The sequence below is a fragment of the Chanodichthys erythropterus genome, chromosome 10, assembly GCF_024489055.1.
Source record: "Chanodichthys erythropterus isolate Z2021 chromosome 10, ASM2448905v1, whole genome shotgun sequence".
Taxonomy (NCBI): domain Eukaryota; kingdom Metazoa; phylum Chordata; class Actinopteri; order Cypriniformes; family Xenocyprididae; genus Chanodichthys; species Chanodichthys erythropterus.
The window spans coordinates 39,243,296-39,269,608 of NC_090230.1; the positions used below are offsets into that span (position 1 = coordinate 39,243,296).

Consider the following 26,313-nt stretch of genomic DNA (forward strand, 5'->3'; position numbering starts at 1 on the left):
TATATATATATATATATATATATATATATAGAGAGGAATAAAACTCGAAAGGCTAAGTGCTACTGAAGTGGATTTTTTTCTTCAAACAGATCAAGTGTGATAAAATAAACACTTATATGTGTATTTTTCCTCCACTAGTCTGAAAGAAGACATGCTATGGAAGGAAAATAGCCCAAAATTGACATGCATGAAAAAACAATGGTTTGCCTATAGCGTCTTAAATTAAAAAGTGTATTTTGCAAACAAGGCTCCGCGTTAATGGTACGCTATACACATTTATACACACACACACACACACACACACACACACACACACACACACACACACACACACACACACACACACACACACCTGATATATTTGAATTACAGTGAGAAGAAGAGATGAGGGAGAGGAAAGCAGAGTGGAGGATGATAGAGGAGAGGATGGAAAGCAACGGATGGGAGAAGGAGGGAAGGGGAGGAGAGCAGGCAGCGGAAGTCGGCGGGTCGCTGCTGGTTGGTTCGGCGCCGGTGGAGGGAGTCATTCCTGCAGCAGTGCTTCCGGTCGGCATTTTGTTCTGCGAGAGAGAGAGAGAGTCTGTGTGGATTCTTTTATGAGCGCCCAGGAGCCTTTCGGCACCGAATCCTTTCTGCCATCGTCCGGAGTAAAGTGCGAGCTTCCGCGGGCGCCTGCGAGAGGAATGACCGCCGCCCGTCCGTCTTCATGTTCGCAGTGAGAGGAAGCAGTGCGACCCGGATTATTGTTGTGAGAGGGACACAGCGAGCCCGAACCCCTCCACCTTCACCTTTCAACAGCAGAGCCTCAGGTAAACGCGCCGGACCCGTTTCGCTGGTTCCGAGTGGGGGAGCACAGTAGCCAGGTGTCGGGGTGAGACGTGCTTCGGACTTTCCGAAAGGTTATCGGTGTTGTGCAGCCCTCGCTCAGTGTTAGCATATGCGTTAGCTCGGTGCGGGCCCGCAGGCGAATCCGCGGTTCGGATGGTTCGCGAGCGAAAGGCCAAAACGGGCCGTTTAAACGGACCCAACCGGTCCAGGGGGCTCGTCTGGAGATGCAGGTGTGCAGCTGAAGGCAAAGCCCGGAGATAAGAGTCGTACAGGCCTGCAGCTCCGCAGACCAGAGTAAACAATACTGTCCTCTCAGAGTAAACCTCATTCACCTTCCATTAGCGTAAACAATACTGTGCTTTTAGAGTAAAACCGCTTTCAGTTTCTGTCAGAGTAGACAAAACCATACCAGAACCATCTTTAATAACTAGAAATCAGAATAAACAATACTCTCATATTGGAGCAAAACTTATTAGCCACCAGAGTAAACAATAGTCATACTACAGCAATCCTCATTAACTGTCTGTCAGAAAAAATAAAACTTTCAACTTATTTGCCATCTAGCTGAGTAAACAATAACATGCACATCTAGATTAGATAGCAAACCTAAATAAATCAGAATAAACAAAACACAATTCTTAGAGCTAAACTTATTTGACATCAGAATAGTTTTATTAATGAACTTCCAAAACATCTCATTATAGCAAACATTTGAGCATCTGTCAAAGTTAAGATTCAAGAACAAACAATACATTTCTGTATTGAGTAATACTGGTCTTTAATTAACCAGAGACAGTGTATAATCATATATCTTGTCTTGGTCATGGTTTGGACAGAATCATTATCAAAATATTCATAACTAGCTGGCCGTGTGAAGGGAATATGAATGAATTATTGATATTTAAAGGCCTTTAGCTGCAGCTAAATAGTAAACTAAAAGAATAAGATAAAGAGTTACTGTTTACTGTTAATTATCTCTGACTTGAAGATAATGTAAAGCATATTCAAATTAATTAGTGAGGTTAATGTTATGATAAACAAATATCGTAAACATTTGTAATGCTCAATCTCTGAATATATATATATATATATATATATATATATATATATATATATATTATATATATATTATATATATATATATATGCTAATATTATTTCTTTATGTATATAAAGAACAGAATGAAACGAGTCTTTTATAAACAAAAAACTGTCAATAACCGTCATATGTAAACAGTTTTTTTTTTTAAAAGAAAGTGCATTTTAAATATTTTGTTTTAAAACAGAATTTTGCACATTTGTGGATTTTAAAAACAGTTTGGCTTCAAAAAATAAGATGTTTTTTTGTGACCGCTAGGAAGGAAGGAATGAATGAAACAATGAATGAATGAAGGAATTGCCCTGAGGTTTAGTTAGCTTTAGCAGTTCATATCCAATGTGTGCTCAATTTGAAAACCAAAAGTAAATTCAAAGTTTTGTGTCTGTTGACAAGATTGTGGATTCATAGCAGTAGGAATTACAGCTGAAATTGCTCACATTTATGACAAGACCGATTTGTTTGCTTAAATTGTGGTGGTGTTTTATTGGAGCAGCTGGTGCTGGAGAAACCGTGAGCTGTGGCTGTAATCTATGAATTAGATTTAACAGAGGAGACCAATATTAATGTATTAACCTTTAATTAAAAAAAAAGCAGGTGTGATAAAGCTTGTCCTGAGCTGAACTTAAGCCTTCATTTGATGCTTTTGCTGTAGATTTTGTTCGTCATTTCACTTTTTCATTTTTATTTGGATCAATGTTTGTGTAATAACAAGTATAGTCACTCAAGAAAATATGTTTTTGTTTTATTGAATCTTCTTCTGTACATAACTTCAGAGCAGCACTTTTCCTTAGTTTTGATGCACTGTCGTCTAGTCTATAAGGCATCATGAGTCATATACGTATATAGCCAGTGCTGGGTAGTAACTGATTATTTGTCATCTGAATTACGTAATCAGATTACAGTTACTTTTTTATTGATTACATAATATTCACAGAATGGCAGTAAATTATTAACCGATTCTCCCTAATTCTTTGTTTTATGTTTTAAATTTTCTCAAAAGTTTTATGAAATTGCACACACAGCCTGGCCACTAATCAGGCGAATATAATAACATGGAAAATTGAGAGGCTGCACAGCATAAACAAATTAAATATTTAATCTTTTTTTAGTTAATGTTTTATTTCGATTGTTTTTATATACTTATAATTTAACGTTTTTTTTTTATGATTTAATTAATTATTAGCTTAAACCCCTGCAGTTCCTTCCCAGAAACCTTGACGTAATGTAATGTTCAATGCACTTTATGTTGTTGATAGCAAAAAATAGAATAATTTTTGTTTCTCTCTCTTTTTTTTTTTTATTATATTATATGGTACAAGATTATTCTATTCAAATCAATATTATAAAAAATGTTAGGTCAAAAGTAATCAAAAAGCAGTCAGATTATATTATCTAATAATGTAATGGATTACGTTAACTACAATTTTTATTATGTAATTTGTATTCAATATTGGAGTACAATTTGTAAGTAATCTGCCCAGCTCTGTGTGTGTATATTTATATATCTAGAGCTGTTCTGTTTGATTGGGAGTGTCAATATAGCGGCCCTCAAATTTGAGCTATATTGGTGTATATACCAGCCTATGTAATCCAAAAACAAAGTATGAGAGCTGTCATGCACGTCTGAGTTTGTGTTGCACAATGTGTGATTCTTTCTGATTTGTTGTTGTGCAATTATGGTCTGAATTTTACTTGATTGTTTCCCTCAATTTGAGATTACCACCTGTAGAATTAGTGAGTTTTTAGTCCTTCTATTTATATAAAAATTGTACCTGATGTTCTCGAATGCTGAAGGTTCATCACAAGAAATGAACTAAAAGTGCAAATCTCTCTCTAAATGCAAATAATAATATTAATCCATTCTCTTCAGACTGCAAAACATAAGTGCAAATTATCATTACATAATAAATATATATGTATAATAATAATAAATCATTATACATTGTAAATATTGTATTATTATTAATAATAATTACTATTATTATCAGTAATAATAATAATAAATAATTATGCATTGTAAATATTGTATTATTAATAATAATAATTACTATTATTATCAATAATAATAATAAATCATTATGTGTTGTAAATATTTTATTATTAATAATTAATATTATTATCAGTAATAATAATAATAATATTATATATATATATAACATGAATATTCTGTTTTTATTGTAGTTAAAAAGCAAAAATAATACATTAAATATTCCTGAATATCATAATAATAATTAATAAAAATTATGCATTGTAAATATTGTATTATTAATAATAATAACAACAACTTATCAATTATTATAATATATTTATTTACCATGCATAACATGTTTTTAATTATTGTAGTTAAAATGCAAAAATAATACATGGAAAATTATCCCTGAATATCTGTTCTTAAACATTTAAATGTAAAATGAATCTATATTGGATGTGAAAAAAAAAATATTGGTGAATCTCTTTTCTTGTTTACAAATAGCCATTATCGTCAGAAAAAAAAAAAGTTTTTCAATTACTCTCAATTTTCTTCCTCCTCTGGTTGTATTTTATGAATGTTTTCTCCGTTCTAATGCTCCCAGCTCTTATAGCAGTAAAACGCGGGGCATCCAAAGGCAGCTGCACTTCTTTTATGTTTTGGAATTGATGTTGGAGCCTCACTGAGACTCTGGTGGTTTACGGTAGAGGAAGCGATTGGCTCTTTAGCAGCTGAATGTAGCTGAAGCCAAACTCGGGCTTCTTCCAAATTTGTTGCAACCGTCTGGGGAAGACCTTCCTGTTTCAACAGGACAGTGTCTCCTGCAGCCTGTCCCAGTGCCTGATGGGAAACCCTCCTGGAGTGGAGGCAGTTCTAGCAGCATAGGGGGAGGGGCAACTACAAAATAAAGCCCATTTGATGAGCAGATGCGCGTGTAGTTTTGGCCATGCCTGGTACCTCTTTTGTTCTGAGCATAATGCATATGGTAAGTTTAAAATGAAGGTTTTTGTTTTTATGCATATGGGTCTATGGTAACATTGTGTCCACACAAGTAAACCTGATGTAAACCTGACAATGATCAGAGTTTTACTGAACACGAGCCCTGATAATTTCTTTGTGGATAGTTACTTCCTTTGGTATTTCCACATTTTAATTTACTGATTTCCAGATGTCAGTGCAAGCAAACATTATCATGTTGATCAAAACATTGACTAGTGGTCATGCAATGAGAAAAACGAGGGGTTTGTGAAGTTATTATTGCTATTAAACTATTATGAAGGCAAGAAGTGGCAGTGAAAAAGATTATACACTACCCTTCAAAAAACATTGTTTTACTGTATGTCTCTTATGCTCACCAAGGCTGCATATATTTGATCAAAAATACAGTAAATATAGTAATGCTGTGAAATATGATTGTAATTTAAAATAATTGTTTTCTATTTTAATATGTATATATTTTTTAAAATGTAATTTATTCCTGTGATGATAAAGCTGAATTTTCAGCATCATTACTCCAGTCTTCAGTGTCACATCTTTCAGAATCCTTCAGAAATCATTCTAATAATATGCCGATTTGGTGCTAAAGAAGCATTTATTATTATCGATGTTGAAAACATTTGTTCAGGATTATTTGATAACAAAACAACATTTATTTGAAATAGAAATGTTTTGTAATATCATAAAGGTCCTCACTGTCACTTTTGATCAATTCAGTTCATCCTTGCTAAACAAATGTTTTCATTTCTAATGGAAAAAAAATCTTACTGAACCCATCCTTTTAAACAGTAATGTATAAACAATAAAAAACTTACAAATTGAAGTACAGATAAAAAGTAGTGACCTTTTTAAAACTATAGTAACCTTGGTTTATACTGTTTATAGAGCCTTGCTTTCCTCATCTAAAGCTTTGTAGTATCATAAGATTCAAATGGAATATTTTAAAAAATGTTTTAATTATAATACAGTGTTATTGTTTCCATATGACAGAAAGGAAAGCGCTGTTATCATTACAATGGTTGTGCATGCTGAAAATGATGCTGATGATATCATGTCCTCTTCTTCCTCTTGCAGCAAAAGATGTAAAGGTGGATCAGTGAGCAGCGACACTGAGCGACCTGTGCATCCACGCGAGCTCCCTGCCCTTCTTCAGCATGAATGGGGATATGCCTCATGTTCCTATCACCACTCTCGCTGGGATCGCAAGCCTCACCGACCGTAAGTTGTGCAAAAGTTTTGTAACTGAACTTGTATAACGAATCCAAAGCTTGCTTATATTAATTAAACACATTGTATGTTTTAAAGATGCTTTTAGAATTGGAATATAATATGAATCTTTTAATATTTATGGCATACTTGAAAGTATACGATAATAGGAGTGGTACCAAGACATAGTAAATAGTGTTCAGTTGATCATGTGACTTCAACATGGTGGCAACCTTAAGAAGGAGACCATCCTTCTATAGAATAAACCATATTTTGTGGTCAACTGATATTGTTGAAGTTTTCATCTCATGTGAGTGTACATAATTTAAAAGTAGTTTATTGAAAGTATGGCTTTTTATCGCCGCACTTCAAAGTGCACGTGATTCTTGGATTAATTGCAAAGTTTAACCATCATAGAGCGAAAGTTTAGCGTTTTCATGTGTTTTAGGTCCTGTCAGTTTAAACATTCAAGTGATTTTAAAACATGGGTGCAAGAAGATGCAAAAGAGAACTCAATTCGGAACTCACACACCGTTTTCTTTTTCACATCCATTTGTGTTTGAACACATACACGCAAAAACACAGTTGCTTATGGCTTACGTTAGCATAAACAATTGAGAAAGAATATGGATGTGTATCATTATTGGATCCGTGCATTCGGTCTTAAAGTGACAGCATCCTAATAAACCTGCTGCTGATAAATGCCCTGTTTTGATTGGCTATTGAAGATGTTGATTAAATGTCTGTTCGTACCTTTCGAATCAATTGGACTTTATTTGTTAAGGCAATAATTTTCTTTGAATTGAGTAAAATATTTCACGCCTCCTGTTGTGATAAGGAATAACTCATGTTTTTGTGTTTATTTCTTAGTGTTAAATCAGCTGCCTCTCCCCTCCCCTCTACCTGCCACCACCACTAAGAGCCTGCTGTATAATGGGAGGATCGCCGAGGAGGTCAGCTGTCTGCTGTCCCGGCGGGACGACACTCTCGTGTCCCAGCTGGCTCACAGCCTCAACCAGGTGTCCACCGAGCACATGTGGGTATCTCACCTCTGCCTTACCAAATGTCTTTATCTTGTACAATAAGTGCAACATCTGTGTGTTTCATTCCGTGTTTGCAATTCTGCATGCAGAGAGCTGAAGGACAACTTGGGCAGTGATGACCCGGAAGGAGATGTGCCTCTACTGCTACAGACGGTGCTGTCCAGGAACCCCAATGTCTTCAGGGAGAAAAGTACGCCCACCCGATACGGGGTTCAGGGCGGTAAGGAGAAACTGCAGAAATAAAGCTGTTTAGTCTGGGCATGCTTTTACTCTGTGGCCTCTGTTTGAGCTCCCTGGATTAAAAATCCCATTTTCCCAGTTTCCAGACTGTAATTAGTGTTATTTAGTGGTAACATTAATTATAATTTTAGACATGAAATCAAATGCCTTTGAAACTGCCAATATGTAATCGTTGTACATTTTGGCTCTATGCATACACTACCATTTAAAAGTCAGTAAGATTTTTAAAAGAAGTCTCTCATGGTCACTAAAGCTGCATTTATTTAATCAAAAAATACAATAAAGACAGTAATGTTGTGAAAATATGTTTACAATTTAAAATAACTTTTTCTTAACTTTTTCCTTTACTTTAACATTTTCTATTTTAATGCATTTGAATTTTTAAAATGTAATTTATTCCTGTGATGGCAAAACTGAATTTTGAGCAGCCATTACTCTAGTCTTCAGTGTCACATGATCCTTCAGAAGTCATTCTCAAATGCTGATTTGGTGCTCAAGAAATATTTCTTATTTTAATCAATATTGAAAAATTGTGCTGCTTAATATTTTTGTGAAAAAACGTGATACATTTTTTTAGGATTCTTTGAATTATAAATCTTACTGACCCAAAACTTTTGAACTATAATGTATTTCATAAGTGTTTATTTTGTTTACATTTGGATCGCAAAATGTAATTTCATTTTATTGCTGACCAAGATAAAACTAATCTTGTTCTAGTCAGACAGCATAGCAAACGTGCTTAAATTGCCAATTGCCACATGATGTCAACATTTTAAACCATGGTTTGTTGACACTCTTTATTTTATATTTTGAAGGTTTAATGCAACAGCCAATGATACCACCGTACAAGATGGCTCCAAATTCCATGCATGGAAGTCCGGCGTCAAACTACCAGCAAACCACTATCACTCCGAGCCCTCCCAGGTACTGTTCCAGTTTCCTTTTTATTTGGGTTAGATAGGTAAATGGCCAACAGCATACCATTTTAACTGCAATTAGTGTGAATAAAAAAAATTAGTTCCATTTTCAGCCTGTATACTGACCAGTTCCACTCTCACTCGACAGCCGATATGTTCAACCTCAGGCGGGTTCTGGTACCAGGTACATTCCCCAGCAGAACAGTCCAGTGCCCAGCCCGTATGCACCACAGAGCCCCGCAGGCTACATGCAGTACAGCCATCCACCCAGCTACCCTCAGCACCAACAGATCCAGCAAGGTGAGTCCACGCTCTCCTCTCTGACGAGAACCTCAAGGGGATTGTCACCATTTTCAGTGTCTGTAGTCTTAAAACACCTCAAGACTCAAGGAAAAGTGGATTTAATAAGATTTGCTACTAGTGAACCTTCTTTTATCCGATCCTGGCTGTTAAAAAAAAAGTGAAATGTGCATTTACTTTCTTAATGGATGCTTCTGGTCTTATTTTGATTAATTAATCAGTAGAGATTGATCCAAATAAAAAACAGTGATGGAGTTGTTGTTGTTTTTTTTGTGTCGCAGTGTCCGTATCCAGTCCAATAGTTCCTAGTGGCATGAGAAACATCCATGACAACAAGGTCTCTGGTCAAGTGTCGGGCAACTCCAACCACAATGCGAGGCATTGCTCCAGCGACGAGTACATCAGCATCGTCCAGAGGCTTGGAAGTGATGTGAGTGCTTGCCAACAGAAGGTTTTATAACCCTAAAAATATTTCTGCCTCCAAATTAATTTTTCTTAATTCAATTGGGCCTGGATTGGCACATTTTTCAACCCATGTTGTCTGTTTTTTCACAGGAGAGTGACCCCGCTATGCGAAATGCCTCCTTTTCTGTTCGCTCCGTCTGCTCTCCTGCTGGAAGTGAAGGGACTCCGAAAGGTGGATTGCACCTCCATTTTTGTACATATAACATTTTTTAACTCTTAGGCTTCTCCTTCTACCCCATTGGTCTTTTTCACATTGTACTTTGGGTACATTTGCGTCATCGTGTTTACTAGCGGCTGCTGTGTACCACAGTAAGTAGGTAACAACTCAGGGTGAGATAATGCAACAATTTATTAATGTTATTGTCATTTTGAATGTACATTCTTAACACGTACGGTTGTGCTTATCTGTCATGGATGTATAGCATAAGTATGCCTGCTGTTCTCCAAAGACAATATATTCAGAGACAAGAAGCTGTGAGAAATTATACCACCCACTTGTTAAGTAGTGATGTAAGGAATACTGTCACACACATTTAAGCTAAGCTTTAAAAAAAACTAATGTGTACACTACAGTCTCTGGGCATGCAGTGTCTCAGACACCAATATTTTAAAGGGTTTGTTCACCCAAAATTGAAAATTCTGTCATCATTTACTCGCCTTCATGTTGTTCCAAACCTGTAAGACTTTCGTTCATCTTGGAAACACAAATGAAGATGCCCTACGCATCTACCACTTTGACGCTTCAAAAAGTTCATAAAGAGATCGTAAAACTAACCCATATGAATTGAGCAGTTTAGTCCAAATTTTCTGAAGAGACACAATCACTTTATATGATGAACAGATTGAATTTAGGTTTTTATTCATATATATAAACTTTGATCAGCGAACATAAAGGGAAGCTTAACCGAACCTGCTTGATGCTTGAGAACAAACCTCATTGGTTCTTGCGGAAGCTGAAACATTCTGTGTAACGCATGAGAACAAACCTCATTGATATTTTCACATCAAGCAAACATGCTTGAGCTTCCATTTACCATAACTGATGTGTGAGCTGATCAATGTGTATATGTGAATAAAGTCTCAAATTAAATCGTATAAAGTGATCGTGTCTCTTCAGAAAATTTGGACTAAACCACTCAATGGATTTGAATTAGTTTTATGATCTCTTGATGAACTAACCCTTTAACAGTTTATCACTCTTTAGCCAACTGATATTTTGTTATGCAGATAAAGGGTTAGGATCATGAATTTTCAGTACTATTAAAGCACACCATAAGTGTATATTAGCTCCGTATGTTGTTTGTTTTGGGATCTGATAGTGTTTGGACTAGGAAACTGTGATGTGTGATGTAAGATTTAACAAGTTTATAGTGAGTGTGACCGAGGTTGTGCAAAGATGCAGAAATTGCACCAACCCAAAAAATGAACTCTGACAAATTTGTTTACACCAAAACAATTCCACTGAAGTTTTTTGCTTTTTGTTTAAATTTCAGTTGGATCTCGGCCGCCCTTGATTCTTCAGTCTCCTCCACCCTACACCTCCCCAAGAGATGCTGCTCCTGACCTCCTGCTGGACTCGCCTGAACGGAAAAAGAAGCAGAAAAAGTTAATGAAAGAGGAGGGGGGTAAAGGTGCCATGTATGACATTGTCAGCTCGCCCACTAAAGACTCCACAAAGCTAACGATAAAGTTGTCTCGAGTGAAGTCGTCTGAGACAGAACAGTCAGCTGAGCCGTTGTCGGTGCTAGAGCATGGCTCAGACGCTGAGAACGAGCTATCGTGCAATAGCTTACCATACCATCGGAACCCCCAGGAGCGGCTCTCTGCCGGCCAGTGTCTTTCGGGGGAGCAGTCGGCCTATCAGCAGGTTCCTGTATTACAGAACACTGGGGCACTCGCAGCCAAGCAACCTGGGGTAGTTAGTGGAACCCCCTACGACGAGGCAGAGTTGGACGCTCTTGCGGAGATTGAAAGGATTGAGAGGGAATCCGCTATAGAACGAGAACGCTGTTCTAAGGAAGTTCAAGATAAAGGTTGTTTATTTTCCTTTTATCACTTGACATGCATGCTTTTGATTGATTAATATAACTGCATTAATCTGTATGGAAGCTTTTATTAATGGTGCTTGTAAAGGTGTAACGCACTAGCAATGTTTAGGACCACAATTGTTAATAGCAAGTAACACCTCAGGCTGTATGTCCACCAAAGCATTTTTTTTCTGAGGCTAGCATAGGCTGTTCTCAATGGGTGGTTTTTTTATGGTCACCGAGAGTTGAAGAATGTTAAACTTTGGGGAGAACACAGCACTCCAGTCACAGTGGAGGAGGTGGCGGGACAAATACCACACCAACCAACCACCACATCCTGGTTGTACAGCGGCAACAGATGACAACAAGCACAACAACGGAACAAAATAATTTAAAACAAGAGCCAGAGAAAATACTTTACATTGTATCGACATTTTTATATTCAGAAACAGGCACTCGCAGCTAGGCGTTTCCAGCTGGCTAAAACGCTTTGGTGAGCACACGGCCTTACTTTAGCAACTGCAAAGCAGTGCCCTGGTAACCACGCAGAACATTCCAGCAACCACACAGTAATATAGTAACACCTTACCTTAATATAATAATAATAATATAGTTAGGGTGCTCCGATTGATTGGGTGCCGATGGTTATCGGCCGATAATAGCTTTATATAGTTTCATTATAAAGGCCAATCAGATGACGCAAAACTTGCGAGACAATTTTTCTGTGTGCAGCTAAAATTGCTTCACGACATTTCTACCAGGCGTCTGAAAAGGAAAATAAATTTGCAGTGTCTCTGTGGACAGCGGAGACATTGCAAAGAAAGCAACCCTACAGCAACAATGGCAAGAAACTAGGGCTGTGATATTTTAGTGCATTTCTTTCCTTCACAGTGGTGCACTTTCTTTCCTCCCTAAAAGCCCAATCCTAACATCCAAATCAGCTTGATTAGTGATTGTCTTAAAATACAGTCTACTGTTGCTTAACTGCAGCATATGTTTGATAATAACAAGAGTTATTAAAATGGCATTAAGTGACGCTGTTCTCCAAGCGGCTTTCTGTGCGCAAGCTCCAAGAATCCTGATCGGAGCACCCTTATAATATAGTAACAACTTACCTTAGCAACTGCAAAGTAGCACCCTAGCAACCACATATTAATATAGTAACACCTTACTTTAGCAGTTGCTCTGGCAATCACCCAGAAGTTGTTAGCAACCAGATAGTAACATGTTAGTAACCAATCAGAAAACATTAGCAACCAAAAAACAGTGCCCTGGCAACTACCCTGAACTTCCTAGCAATTGCATAGTAGCACCTTACCCTGGCAAGCTTCTTTAACATCCTAGCAAACACATAGTAATATGCTAGCAACCATTCAGAACCCCTTAAGGACCACATAGCAGCATCTTGGAAACGACCCAGAACATCCTAGCAACCGAGTAGTAACATGCTAACAACAAATCAAAACACCTTGGGGACCACAAAGTAGTCAGTGACAGCATATTAACATGTTAATAACCAAACAGCTTAACAACCACATAGCAGTGCCCTTGGAAGCACATAGTAACATGCTAAAAACCATTCAGAATACCTTAACAACTGCATAGCAGTGCACTGTCAACCACAGAACCCCCTAGCATCGAGCCAGCAAGTTTTGCCCTGGCAAACAGCACTCAAATTTCTTGATGAAAGTGTCAATATCTAGTATTGAACACTGCTTCTTACCTGTGTGATTATAACTCTACAGATAAACCTCTGAAGAAGAGAAAGCAGGATTCATACCCTCAGGAACCAGGAGCTGCTGGCACCGCGGGAGCTTCTGGAACACCTGGCGTGGGTGGTGGATGCAATGCTGGGAACAAATTGGTACCTCAAGAGGCTTGCGCTGCTAGCAATGGAGCCAGTCGGCCGGCCTTGATGGTCAGTATTGACCTACAGCAGGCAGGCAGGGTGGAAGGGCCAGTGGACTCCTGTCCTGTCCCTGCAACAGAGGCCCAGCGCTGGCCGGAGGAAGGCTCCGAATCCACTGGTGTCTTGAGGCTCAAATCGAAGACTGATGGAGAGGTGCAGAAGACAGTAGATGGTCGTCCAGAGGTCATCAAGCAACGAGTGGAAAACACACCACAGAAAACCGCTTCAGATGGACGACCAGAGACTCCCAAACACAAGCATGAGAACCGCCGGGAGATCTCAAACAAAGTGAGCTCAGAAAAGAGATCGGATCTTTCCAAGCACAGACATGATGGTAAGCCTGACAAAGTAAGGCCTGAGGGAAAAGGTCACGAAACTTCCAGAAAACATGAAGGACGATTGGAGTCAACTCGAGAGAGCAAAGAGGAAAGGCACAGAGATCGAGACAGTGAAGGCTCTAAAGTCCGTCGATCAGACACATCTAAGTCCAACCGGGTAGAGCACAACCGAGACAGGGACCAGGAGCAGGAAAAAGATGGGGACAAGGAACAGGAGAAAGATCGAGACAAGGAGCTGGAGAAAAATCGGGACAAGGAGCTGGAGAAAGATCGGGATAAGGAGCGAGAGAAAGTGCGGAACAAGGTGCGGGAGAAAGATCGGAACAAGGAGTTGGAGAAAGATCGGAACAAGGAGTTGGAGAAAGATCGGAACAAGGAGTTGGAGAAAGATCGGGACAAGGAGCTTGAAAAAGATCAGGACAAGGAGCTGGAGAAAGATCGGGACAAGGAGCTGGAGAAAGATCGGGACAAGGAGCGAGAGAAAGTTCGGGACAAGGTGCGGGAGAAAGATCGGGACAAGATACGGGAGAAAGATCGGGACAAGGTGAGGGAGAAAGATCGGGACAAGGTGAGGGAGAAAGATCGGGACAAGGTGCGGGAGAAAGATCGGGACAAGGTGCGGGAGAAAGATCGGGACAAGGTGCGAGAGAAAGATCGGGACAAGGAACAGGTGAAAGATCGGGACGGGGAACGAGAGAAAGATCAGGATAAGGAACAGGAGAAAGATCGGGACAAGGAACGAGAGAAAGATCGGGATAGGGTTCGGGACAGGGATCGAGACCAAGAAAAGAAACGCCACACAGAATCAACAGAGCACCGGGACAAACGTTCTCCTGAGCAACGCTCGCGCCCTGACAGTCCTCGAGTGAAGCAGGAACCCCGTAGTGGAGCAGAATCCAGAACAAAACCTGAACGGTCAGTCCACAAAACTTCCAACAACAAAGATGAGAAACGGAATGGCGACAACAAGAACCGACTTGATGGACACAAGCCTCCATCCTCAGACAGTAAAACCGCAGAATTTCCCAACTACCTACTGGGGGGCAAATCAGGTGCATTAAAGAATTTTGTCATTCCCAAGTTAAAACGGGACAAAGATGGTAACATTATGCAGGAAGTGCGACGAGAGCTGTTTTCCGAGCCTTGTGTGAAATTGGAAAAATTGGACTTGGTGGAGGACCTCAATAAGGGTGCCAAACCTGTTGTGGTTCTGAAGAAACTTTCCATTGATGAGGTCCAGAAGTTGATCAGTAATTCGCGCAGCTCGAAATCAAGCAAGAGCAAGTCATCTCATGGCAAATCATTTGGAGGTAAGTCCCTGTGACCACTGTTTTCTTGCTTTTTCATGACCAGAGAGTGTTTAGTTCATTGTACACAGATTTGACAGACTCTCTGAATATGCATTTGAAGATTTTGAGTAGCCCTCCCTGTAGGGGGATTCGATGATTTAATATTGATGGAACTTTGTCATGTCCTGCCAGAAATTGATTCCCGTATGCCACTGTGTGAGAGGGTGAAAATGAATAAACGCAGACGCAGCGCCACTAATGATAAGCCCAAGTATGCCGAAGTCAGCTCAGATGATGACAGCAGCTCTGTAGAACGTGAGTAAATATGCTGAATCTAAGGTCGTTTACACACTTAGAAATCAGGGTTTCATCATTATTGTTAGTAGAACTGGAAGCTGTTTGTTGTCAAGTTTTATGTTTAAAAACTTGAAAAAACAACAACATGGAAAACAATGTTTTCTTTTGATTTATTTTACTTTCACATTCATTAAAAACTTTTTTTTGTTTTGTGGTTCACATGATCCCCTTCCATTTCTAATGGCTTTTACATTAGTCCAGAATCAGTCTTGATAAGAATCAAGAATCAGAACACTTAGTGTTAAAGTCATAGTTTGTCTGGCTGTCAGTAATCATTCCTCTGAATTATAACATGTCCTCTGCTTAATTATTTGAGTTGAGAACTTTGTAGGTATTATAGATTTATGTATTTCCATTGAAATTGTATTCCTTCCTGGCTTTTAGTGGCCCCAAAGCGGTCAAAAAAGGACAAAGACAGAACGTGGGAATATGAAGAAAAAGACCGGAGGGGTTCTGGAGATCACCGGCGGAGTGACAGTCGGAGAAGTTCAGGCAGTCGATACAGAGAATGTAGCCCTGTGGACTCGGATGAAGATTCTCCCCCTCCCAGCCTGAGTGACCGTAAGTGACCAGTTAGACGTGTTAACATTTATTATGTTGGTAATGGTGGTAGTTTTGTTGCTCAAATGGGTGGAAGGGTGGAAATCAAATAACTCTGACCTCTGACATCCTTCAAAACCAGTCGCCAGAAAGTTAAAGAAGAAGGAAAAGCAGAAAAAGAGGAAAGCCTACGAGCCCAAACTGACTCAGGACGGTAAGTTCGCAGTTTGTAATCAACTATGATCTATCTGAGATGCTAAGATCTTTAGTAATCTACCTTGTGCTTCTCAGAAATGATGGACTCCTCCACATTTAAGAGATTTTCCACCAGTGTTGACAACATTCTTGAAAACCTTGAAGAAGTGGACTTGACATCATTAGGTAAATGTGCAAATATGGAGAAATTATTACATTTGACATTGAAAGTTTAAATTATTTGAGATTTTATTGTACTGGAATGCTTCTGCAAGTTGGACAGTAATTGATTTAATGAACTTTTCTGCGGCGGCAGATGATGATGAGATTCCTGAGGAACTGCTGCTCGGAAAACACCAGCTCTCGGAGTTAAGCAGTGAATCAGCCAAAATAAAGGCCATGGGCATCATGCATAAGGTTGGTAATGGATTACTCTGTCAACAGGAGAGACTGAGACCAGTATTAAGAGACATCATAAATACCAAAGCAGGTTTTTGTTTACCTCATCTTTTAATGCTAACTACTTATATCTTTAGATTCCATCTGATAAAATGGTGAAAGTCCAGAGTATTTTGGAAAAAAACATTCAGGATGGTTCAAAGCTCTCCACTCTCATGAATCATGTAAGTATCACTGTAGTTTCTATTGGCAGAGTGGCTTTGCCATCAAACCTCGCTGACAGTTTCCCTGTCTTTGTGATTTCAGGACAACGACAGGGACGACGAGGAACGTTTGTGGCGTGACCTCATCATGGAACGTGTCACCAAATCTGCTGATGCTTGTCTGACGGCTCTTAACATCATGACCTCAGCACGAATGCCGAAGGCCGTTTACATTGAGGATGTTATTGAGAGGGTCGTGCAGTACACCAAGTTTCATCTACAGAACACACTGTACCCACAGTATGACCCCGTCTACAGAGTGAAACCTCACGGCGGTCAGTATTGCACCTTGACACAGTGTCCTAACCTACAATATCCTTTCTATTCCATGCTAACTTCAGTTTTTGTCCTTATCAGGCAGGGCCACAAAGTATTGTCCAACAAGACATCTTGTCTGTTGCTTTGTTTATATTTTTTTATCCCGTCAAACTATGTAGTCCGACCTACCGTGAAAATTATTTGGTAAAAATCTGTTTCCTTTAAATATGTTCTGGGCAAATTTATTTTTAAAGGTTCCATTTTTTTCTTGTCCAGTGTAGACCGCCTCAAGCTCTTGCCGTGCTGTTGTGTCTGGTGTAGAAAGTGTTAGCATCTCAACTAGGGTCCAAAATTAACACTCGTCAAGCAGCAAATGAAAGAAATTAAGACAGCCATCAATATTATTATTGTCATTTTACTGTTGTTCTGTAAGATAAAATGATTAGGGGCCAACCGCAGAAGGTGTGTAGGCATCGGGGGAAAATCAGTTATCAGTAATCGGCGCTCACCAATCTTTATGTGTGAACTACTCAACAACGAATCGAAGAGGCTCGCTGACACGTTGCCAATACCTCGCAGACGGCAGACAAATATCTAGCATGCTAATTATCTGGAGCTGTCGGCCGACTTTATATCCTGTGGTGTCACGTGTTCTGACGCAACAATGAAATATACACTGATGTCTATGGAAGCAGCAATAGCAATCCATTCAAATAATTTACAGACCTTTATTCATATCAGATACACATTGTGTAAGTAACTATAAAGCTCACTCACTTTATTGTTCTCCCAGTTCACCGGCCACATGTACTTCAGGACAAATGGATGAATTCATTTTATACATTAAGATCAAGGTCATTATATAGGATTTTAAATGACAAAACACTCACTTGCAGATATTTGAGAATCAGAATATCAGATAGTTGAGTACATGGTGAGAAAAGCAATACATCTCTCATACAGTGTGGCTGGCTGGCCGCGGTGTGTCACGTGACAAGCATAACGCGTCGTCATGGAAACAGTAAAGGGAAACGTTAAAAAAATAACAGTCGGCTTAACTCTGGGAGGTCAGACAGAATGTTTTAAATTTATGTGTGACAGGGTTATTTTAATTAAATTTAATTCAAAATTTAGTCTAATTTCCTCCCAACATCCATTTTCAAATTAAGTAGTTGGGTGACAGTTGTCGTCAGCTCGTGTAGTGTGTAACCTCCTGTTGCAGATCATTTTACGTAGTGTAAACACCACAACGACTTCAAGACTCCACAGCAAGTCACGTAGTGTGAACACCACAACGATCTGCCGACGTTTAAAGTCCTGTAGTGAAAACTTGGATTTAGTCTATGGCAGCCCATAGAACTGCTTGTGGGAAAATGATGAAATTTGGTACACAGATAGGGGGCAGTCTGAACATTATCCATAGCAAATTTGAAGTCTTTAACTCAATCCCTCTAGTGCCACCAACTGTTTACGTTTATGCTAATAACTTTTGAAATGTTAGGGTAATGATCTCACTGCACCCTATTTTCACCAAAACTGTTTCTCATCATCTTCAAATCATGATGGCAAAAAGTTATAATTTTTTTTTTTTTTTGGATGAACTATGCTATACTTTACTGAACAATTTGCCCGAAAATCATAAAACTGGTCACTTTAATGCAGCATACCAAGTCAAATTTTTTCATGTTGATTATTTTGGACGTCTGCCGTTTTACATTTTTTATTGTTAAATGCTGTATTTTTTTTTTACAAAACTTTCCCATGGTTATCGTCACCATTCCCTGAAAGTATCAGTGATACTGGCCTTCATTCATTGTGCTTAGTAAAAATATGCCATTAAACAAATTTTTAAAATATACAGTTTTTATGTTGTTTCTACATTATTTTCAAGAATCTATATAAAAAATATATTAAAAACTTTAATGTTAGGTGCGATTAATCATGATTAATTACAGAAAAATGTGCGATTAGTTAATTAATTAATTTTCTTTATTGATTGACAGCGCTATAAATATTTATACTAAAATAATTATAACAGTTAAATATGATAATACCTATTATTATTATCATTGTATCGTAATATTTAATGGGGGGAAATTAGGTTTTTTTTCTTTTTTGTCCTTGGCTGATCACCACATGTCTGATCATGACAACAATTTCCCAACTTATAGCATACCTGTTCTTGCTCCATTTCAGGTGGAGCACTAAGCTCAAAAGCCAAGCGAGCAAAGTGCTCAACGCACAAGCAGAGAGTTACTGTCATGCTCTACAACAAAGTTTGTGATGTTATCAGTAACCTGTCTGAACTCCTGGAGATTCAGTTGTTGACTGACACGACCATCCTTCAGGTGAGAGTCTGATTCCCGACTGCTGCTTCTTCTGGATAACATCCTCTTGTTCTGTCCCAAATGCTGCCCTCAACCCATGCAGTTAGAAAAAGAAATGTTGTTTCAGAGGTAGAGCAAGTTATTACATTTTCACAAGCTATTACGAAGACAAACATTTCATGCACCAATGAATTGAGCAGAATAAGACCAGAAAGATGCATTTAGAATATAATTGTAGTCAGTTTTAATTTCACGCTGACTCCAAAATCAGCTTTTCCATTAGCAAAATTATGAAATCCACACTTGTGTATCTCTCCATACAGATCTCCTCTCTGGGTATCACTCCATTCTTTGTTGAGAATGTGAGTGAACTGCAGCTTTGTGCCATTAAACTAGTGACGGCTGTAAGTACCAGTGCAGTTCAGATTTCTTTATGCTACGCCTTCCGGTGCTAACTGCGTCTAATACTGTTATGTTGTGCGATTCCCAGGTGTTCTCTAGATACGAGAAGCACAGGCAGCTGATCCTGGAAGAGATCTTTACCTCTCTGGCCAGACTGCCAACCAGCAAGAGGAACCTACGAAATTTCAGGTATCTGCTGCAGGCCAGTCAACCAGTTTTCACTGGGCACGTTTTGAGCATGTGTGTTGACTATATTGTGTGTTCAGACTGAACAGCAGTGACGTGGATGGTGAGCCCATGTACATTCAGATGGTGACGGCGCTGGTTCTACAGCTCATTCAATGTGTGGTCCATCTGCCTTCTGATAAGGACTCTGATGATGATAATGACAGAAAGGTAAGAATTACAGTTTCGTCTTGAGATGTGCTGTGGCATTTTGATGTTGCCTTTAGAACATGGCACTTTCTTTAATGGGGCCATATCATGGAAAAGAGGAGTTTTTCCTGCTTTTTTGACATACACTGTATTCAACACAACTTCTACAGTCCATCCAAAATGTTTTTTGAAAGCTATGCTGCAAAAATGATTAATTCATAATCTGTCACAGTTATGATGTCATAGTATTAGCACATCAGCATATGACCAAATGTTTGGATTCAGTAAAATTTTTTTCAAACAGTATTTTGAAATATTATAAAAATTTGTGAAATATTATTACAATAAAGAAACCCTGTCTTCTATTTTAATATATTTTAAAACGTAATTTGTTTCTGTGGTGACAGCCGAATTTTCAGTATCAGTCTTCAGTGTCACATGATCCTTCAGAAATCATTCTAATATGCTGATTTTCTGCTCAAGAAACATTTTGACAGCTATTTTTTGGTTTATAATCTTGGCAAATAGCTAAATGCTGAAATAACTGTCACAATATGATATGTAATTGTGAGTCTCTTTAATAAGAAAGTTTATTTACATTTTTAGCCAGATTTTAATCTGTTACATTTATTTATTTATTTTTTTTTTTCAGGTTGATCAGGATGTACTAATCACAAACTCATATGAGACTGCAATGAGGACAGCACAAAACTTCCTCTCTGTTTTCCTCAAAAAGTAAGAAAACTCACCAACGTTATTGCAGTGACACACCTCAACCCATTTATATTGGGGAAAAATTAACTTGAAGTTATTTATATTTAAACAGTGTCCTTCTGGAATCAGTAAATATGTCTATTTGTCGACATACCGTGGCTTTAAGCTGAGTATGTACAGTCTCTCAGGAAACACCTGTTTTACTCTCATCTGATGCTTTGTAACCATCTCAGGGCAAACACCACCTGCATCTCCTAAATTATCATTGTTGTAGTTTTACATCACAATTATTTGTACTAATTTTTTGTACTTTATTTTGCTTTGTAAATTCTGCCTGACATTCATGTAATTGTTTTAATTTTATAGTTTATTTGACAGGAACACTACTGAATAACATTACTGCACAGTTTCGAGCAGCAAATGCTCTGACAATAGATACATAATTGAATTTTTTTTTTTTAAGGTGTGGTAGTAAGCAAGGTGAGGATGACTACAGGCCACTCTTTGAGAACTTTGTTCAGGATCTACTGTCCACGGTGAATAAACCTGATTGGCCAGCTGCAGAGCTGCTGCTAAGCCTTCTGGGAAGATTGCTGGTGAGTTTCAGATTGATATTTCAGAGGTACAATGTGACAGGCTTTGATGATTGCAATTTGTCCAGTTACATCACTTGAAAACTCACATGAAGTCCTGGTTCCCCTTGGTAGGTTCACCAGTTCAGTAATAAGCAGACGGAGATGGCTCTGAGAGTGGCCTCTTTGGATTATCTGGGCACAGTGGCCGCACGTCTTCGCAAAGATGCAGTCACCAGCAAAATGGACCAGCGTTCCATCAACCGCATCCTCGAAGAGGTAAACAGCAGAGTCTGCCCATCTGTTCATTACATGGATCCCTCCTGGTCAGAATGAAACTGATGGCGTTTTGTGTTTTACAGACCTCAGGCAGTGATGAGATTCAGCAGTTGCAGAAGGCTTTGCTGAATTACCTGGACGAGAATGTGGAGACTGACCCGTCTTTATTGGTGAGAAAGTTTAAACATTATTGCAAGTTAAAAAACCCCAACTAAAGCTCTATTCGGACTAGACTAGTTTTCTAAACGATGTTTGAGTTACGATTTTTATCACCCGACATCTGTGAGTTTATGTATCATTTCGGACAGGACTAACATCTCCGTGTGCATCACGTATGATTTCTTTTAATTATTTATTTATTGATATAATTTTAACTTATCATAAAAACCCTATTTAAATAAACTTCACATGAGCTTATAAAAGTGGCTGTTTATAATAAACCCAAATAAGTGAGCAGAGAAATCTAGACGGGAATCTTACCTGACTCTGACATTAAAATGGGCAGTCTTAGCAGTTTTTTATTATTTTTTTTTATTTTATAATTAAATTTTTTCATCTGATACCATCCATATTGAAATTAAATGAAAGTATGCTGAAGATTGGTGCGCAAAAGGTAGCTCAAGTAGGTCAAAAAACATATGAAGCGTTAGGATAGTACAACATCAGCAATCACAGACATTTGCATTCGGATGGGATTAGATTGAGTTAGCTGAAAAACAGTAGGTAATTTGCCCTGGAATTGTTACAGAGGTTATGTGAGAGAAACAGACATGGCAGATTTGGACAAAGTATGCTTGTGAAACACAAATTTCTCCAACGTCCTCTGGGAAAACTAGTCCCTCTGGTGGTTTTAATGATGTTGTGATGTCTTCATCTCCAACAGTTTGCACGGAAGTTCTACATCGCGCAGTGGTTCAGGGATACCAGCACTGAGACGGAGAAAGCCATGAAATCACAGAGCCAGAGGGACGACGATTCGTCAGATGGGGCGCACCACGCCAAGGATGTCGAGACCACTAGTGAGATCTTACAAAAAGCTGAAGCACGCAAGAAGTTCCTCCGGTCTGTTATCAAGACCACGGCATCAAAATTCAGCTCACTGAGGTACAAATGGCATTTTTGTTAAAGAGGGCCTATTATGCTTTTTTAAATTTTCAAGTTGCTGTTTGAGCATGAAAAAGGTCTGCAAAGTTACAAAGCACAAAGTCACTCCAAAGAGAGTTATTTTCCAGATCAATAAGCACGGTTTCTGATCACTGAAACACCTCGATTGTAGTCTTGAGTTTTCTTCTGGGAACGTACACGTCACTGTCACAATATTCCTTATTTAAATGATTCCAAGGCATACACAAAATAAAAGGAGGTCCTGGTTGAGTTCTATTAGTAGTGATTTGAAATTTGCGGTTATGTTAAGGGGTGTGACATTTCCCAAACTTGCTCGAAGCAGTTGACCAATCACAAAACACTGGTCCAGCTGACCAATCAAAGCAAGAAGGCATTTCGAAGGCATGGCATCATAGAGACAGGAACTAAACAGAGCGTCACTGACAGACTGGGAAGAGAGGTGCTGCAATAATGTAAAATATGTGGAAATTTTTTTTTTTTGAACATTCAAGCATGAAAAGCCTATATTAGACCCAAAAACAAAATCAAAACTTTATAAAATTAGTTAATTTAAAATTAAATTAATAGTCAATTTAAAAAAAAAAAAAAAAAAACTTTTGAAACCTGCTATGCGTTTTTCTGTAGAGTCAACTCGGATACTGTGGACTACGAGGACTCGTGTCTTATTGTGCGATATCTGGCCTCCATGAGGCCGTTTGCACAGAGCTTTGATATTTATCTCACACAGGTAAGAGGTCATCACATCTCTCAGTATTTCCCATTGTATTTGCATGTCAATAACACATCTCCACATTTGTATCTGTAGATCTTGAGAGTTCTTGGTGAAAGTGCCATAGCAGTGAGAACTAAAGCGATGAAGTGTCTTTCTGAAGTGGTTGCGGTGGATCCGAGCATTCTGGCGCGGGTGAGTGCAGTTTTTTTTAAACTCTTGGAGAAATCTAAAGCTTTTTAATGTTTAATGTGCATGTTTTTAATGCTCTCGTTTGCAGTCGGACATGCAGCGGGGAGTTCATGGCCGACTGATGGATAATTCCACCAGTGTGAGAGAGGCTGCGGTGGAGCTGCTGGGGCGCTTCGTTCTGAGTCGACCCCAGCTAACCGAACAGTATTACGACATGTTGATTGAGCGCATCCTGGTTTGTTCTTTTTCTTTGCACATATACACTTCAGTATTATAGCATTTTATAGACAGTTTTTTTTTTTGTTTGTTTTTTTTGTTTTTTTTTTGTATGACTGCAAAAATATTTGACTTTTGACCCTAACAGAGTTAGTTAATAGCTAGTTAAATGCTGTAGCTAGTTTCTTTCTTCTCATATAATAAGATCATTTAAACTTAAATTATTCTTTCTTTTTTATTTTTCCTGTTATACAAGAAAAAGGCTTTTCTTTAGAAATTATTTCTACAATGGCTGTCAAACGATTAATCACGATTAATCACATACAAAAAAAGTTTGAGTTTGCATAATATATGTGTGTAAATAATATGTATATATAAATACACACAAATTAATGTATATATTTAAGAGAAATATGTTATGTACAAAAAATGTATTTATATATAATATAAATTATATAAAAATATAAATAAATACATATTCTTGTAAATATTTCTCAAATATATACATGGATGTGTTTGTATTTAAATATACATAATAATTACACACAGTACACCCACATATATTAGGCAAACTCAAACTTTTATTTTGTATGCGATAAATCGTTTGACAGCCCTAATTTCTACAGTAAAACAAAAACAATTAATATTAATATGATTACAAGATTATCAGATACTGTATGCATGACATCAATCCTGGAAACAATATTCTTTAATTTTCCAAATGTTTTGTTTTTTAACAACTATATATAAATCAATATTTCAAATCAATTTATTTATTTATTTGTTTATTTATTTGGCAATAGTCATGAAATAAGCCACTTCAGGATGATACAAGACCCCTCCTCTTCACATCCATCACTCTGTCTGGGTTTATATAGCGATAATTACCGTTTTATTATTGTACATTTATTACATAATGTTGTTTCCAGTTAACAATGTAGGCTGATTTGTGCTGGCAAATATGTTTTCTTTAGGACACTGGCATCAGTGTGAGGAAGAGGGTTATTAAAATCCTTCGAGACATCTGTCTGGAGCAGCCCACCTTCAACAAGATCACAGAGATGTGTGTAAAGATGATCAGGAGGGTCAATGACGAAGAAGGCATCAAGGTTTGTGATGTTTTTCTCTTTTAAAAATTGTATTTAGTTTTATTAAGTATATAAATGAAAAATATAGGGGCTTAAATAATAATTAAAAAAAAAAAAAAAAAATATTATTTTATGTATTTATTTTCTCTGGTTCAGAAATTGGTGAATGAGACGTTTCAGAAGCTCTGGTTCACTCCTACACCTAATCATGATAAAGAAGCCATGACACGCAAGATTCTCAACATCACAGATGTGGTAAGGATTTGCAGAGTGGGCTAAAAACCATGTGACCCCAAAATGTGTGCATTAATACATGAAGTTTAAGGTCACATTATGTCCCTCTGACATGAATCAATGTCTCTCAGGTGGCTGCCTGCAGGGATTCTGGTTACGACTGGTTCGAACAGCTGCTTCAGAATGTAAGTTGCCCATCTACTGTTCATTAACAATTTTGATTTGTTATGGTTTGTCCATTTTGCATTGTTAGTTCATTTAGAGGTTCTCAAAGATCTGGAGGTGCGATCACAGCGCCATGTCGTAATTACCGTAATGTTTCTGAACTGTAAGAAGGTGTTCCACAAGAAGAGGCACTGTTTAGACCGATCAGTGTATTATATCAAAGTACCGTGAGAGCAATTCGAAGCATACGAAACATTATTTACGGTAATTACGACATGCTGTGAACGCAGCATGGGATTGTAACTGGAAAGGTTGTAGGTTTGAACTTCAAAAAAGGGGTGATACATAAGCAAAATACTAAATCCATTCTGTTCCTCCACTTTTCCAAGTAGGAAGTTGTAAATTCTGACTTTCGGAGTTGAATTAAATGCAGCATTAAGCTGCAGTGCCATGTCACTTTCAGACCAAGCAGTTTTCTGTTGGTCAGTGCAGCGAATTTGTGTGACCAACTTAAACATGAACTAAATCTGCTTGGGGAACTTTCTTCCTCACAAAAAAGCCCCGGCGTGCAGATTGAAAATGAAATGACTAGATTTCGCCCACAAAATTTCACAGAGCATCTATAAATATGACTGCAGTTTTAGTTTTTTACTGGCATATCTGTACTTTTTTTTTAATAAAAATTATATCGTAACCTTGTGTCATCACAGTTGCTGAAGTCAGAGGAGGACGCCTCATACAAACCGGCCAGGAAGGCTTGTGTTCAGCTGGTGGACAGTCTTGTAGAGCATATTCTGAAATACGAGGAGTCACTATCTGGTAAGGCCTGTATTTAATTATGAAGTAAAGGATTTACCTCAATTGAACTTTTGTTGAGTTGTTGCTCTTGTTTTGCAGACTGTGAGAATAAGGGGTTGACATCCAGTCGCTTAGTGGCTTGTATTACCACACTGTACCTGTTTAGCAAGATCCGACCCCAGCTGATGGTAAAACACGCCATGACTATGCAGCCATATCTGACCACAAAGTGTAATGTGAGTATGCTGTAGAGAAACTTAGGATGTATTGCAATAAGTGGTGTCGTGCTGCCATCTAGGGGCCAGAGAGTGAAGGTGCTTATTGTGTCCCTGCAGACTCAGAGTGATTTTATGGTGATCTGTAATGTGGCTAAAATCCTGGAGCTTGTTGTTCCTTTGATGGATCATCCGAGTGAAAGCTTTCTCACGACCATGGAAGAAGACCTGATGAAACTCATCATCAAATACGGCATGACGGTCA

General features: G+C 38.2%; 1 protein-coding gene across 3 annotated transcripts in view; it reads left to right on the top strand.

The window, feature by feature from the left end:
• Positions 1-524: 524 nt before the first annotated feature.
• The window catches only part of nipblb (NIPBL cohesin loading factor b), a 33,255-nt gene continuing 7,466 nt past the window's right edge, over positions 525-26,313 (top strand). The window contains exons 1-35 of one of the 3 annotated variants that reach the window (XM_067397682.1): positions 525-809; positions 5,966-6,109; positions 6,968-7,133; positions 7,230-7,360; positions 8,196-8,304; positions 8,446-8,597; positions 8,879-9,027; positions 9,153-9,234; positions 10,556-11,095; positions 12,835-14,646; positions 14,818-14,940; positions 15,367-15,543; positions 15,665-15,736; positions 15,814-15,903; positions 16,034-16,134; positions 16,254-16,340; positions 16,423-16,654; positions 18,834-18,985; positions 19,288-19,368; positions 19,455-19,555; positions 19,633-19,762; positions 20,394-20,476; positions 20,919-21,051; positions 21,163-21,306; positions 21,390-21,476; positions 22,190-22,410; positions 23,056-23,158; positions 23,237-23,335; positions 23,421-23,567; positions 24,523-24,657; positions 24,793-24,891; positions 25,002-25,055; positions 25,746-25,854; positions 25,933-26,069; positions 26,169-26,309. In XM_067397682.1, the coding sequence (XP_067253783.1) occupies positions 6,046-6,109; positions 6,968-7,133; positions 7,230-7,360; positions 8,196-8,304; positions 8,446-8,597; positions 8,879-9,027; positions 9,153-9,234; positions 10,556-11,095; positions 12,835-14,646; positions 14,818-14,940; positions 15,367-15,543; positions 15,665-15,736; positions 15,814-15,903; positions 16,034-16,134; positions 16,254-16,340; positions 16,423-16,654; positions 18,834-18,985; positions 19,288-19,368; positions 19,455-19,555; positions 19,633-19,762; positions 20,394-20,476; positions 20,919-21,051; positions 21,163-21,306; positions 21,390-21,476; positions 22,190-22,410; positions 23,056-23,158; positions 23,237-23,335; positions 23,421-23,567; positions 24,523-24,657; positions 24,793-24,891; positions 25,002-25,055; positions 25,746-25,854; positions 25,933-26,069; positions 26,169-26,309 (6,243 nt within the window). In that variant the 5' untranslated portion in view covers positions 525-809; positions 5,966-6,045. The other 2 variants (XM_067397683.1, XM_067397684.1) reach the window with 2 other exon arrangements.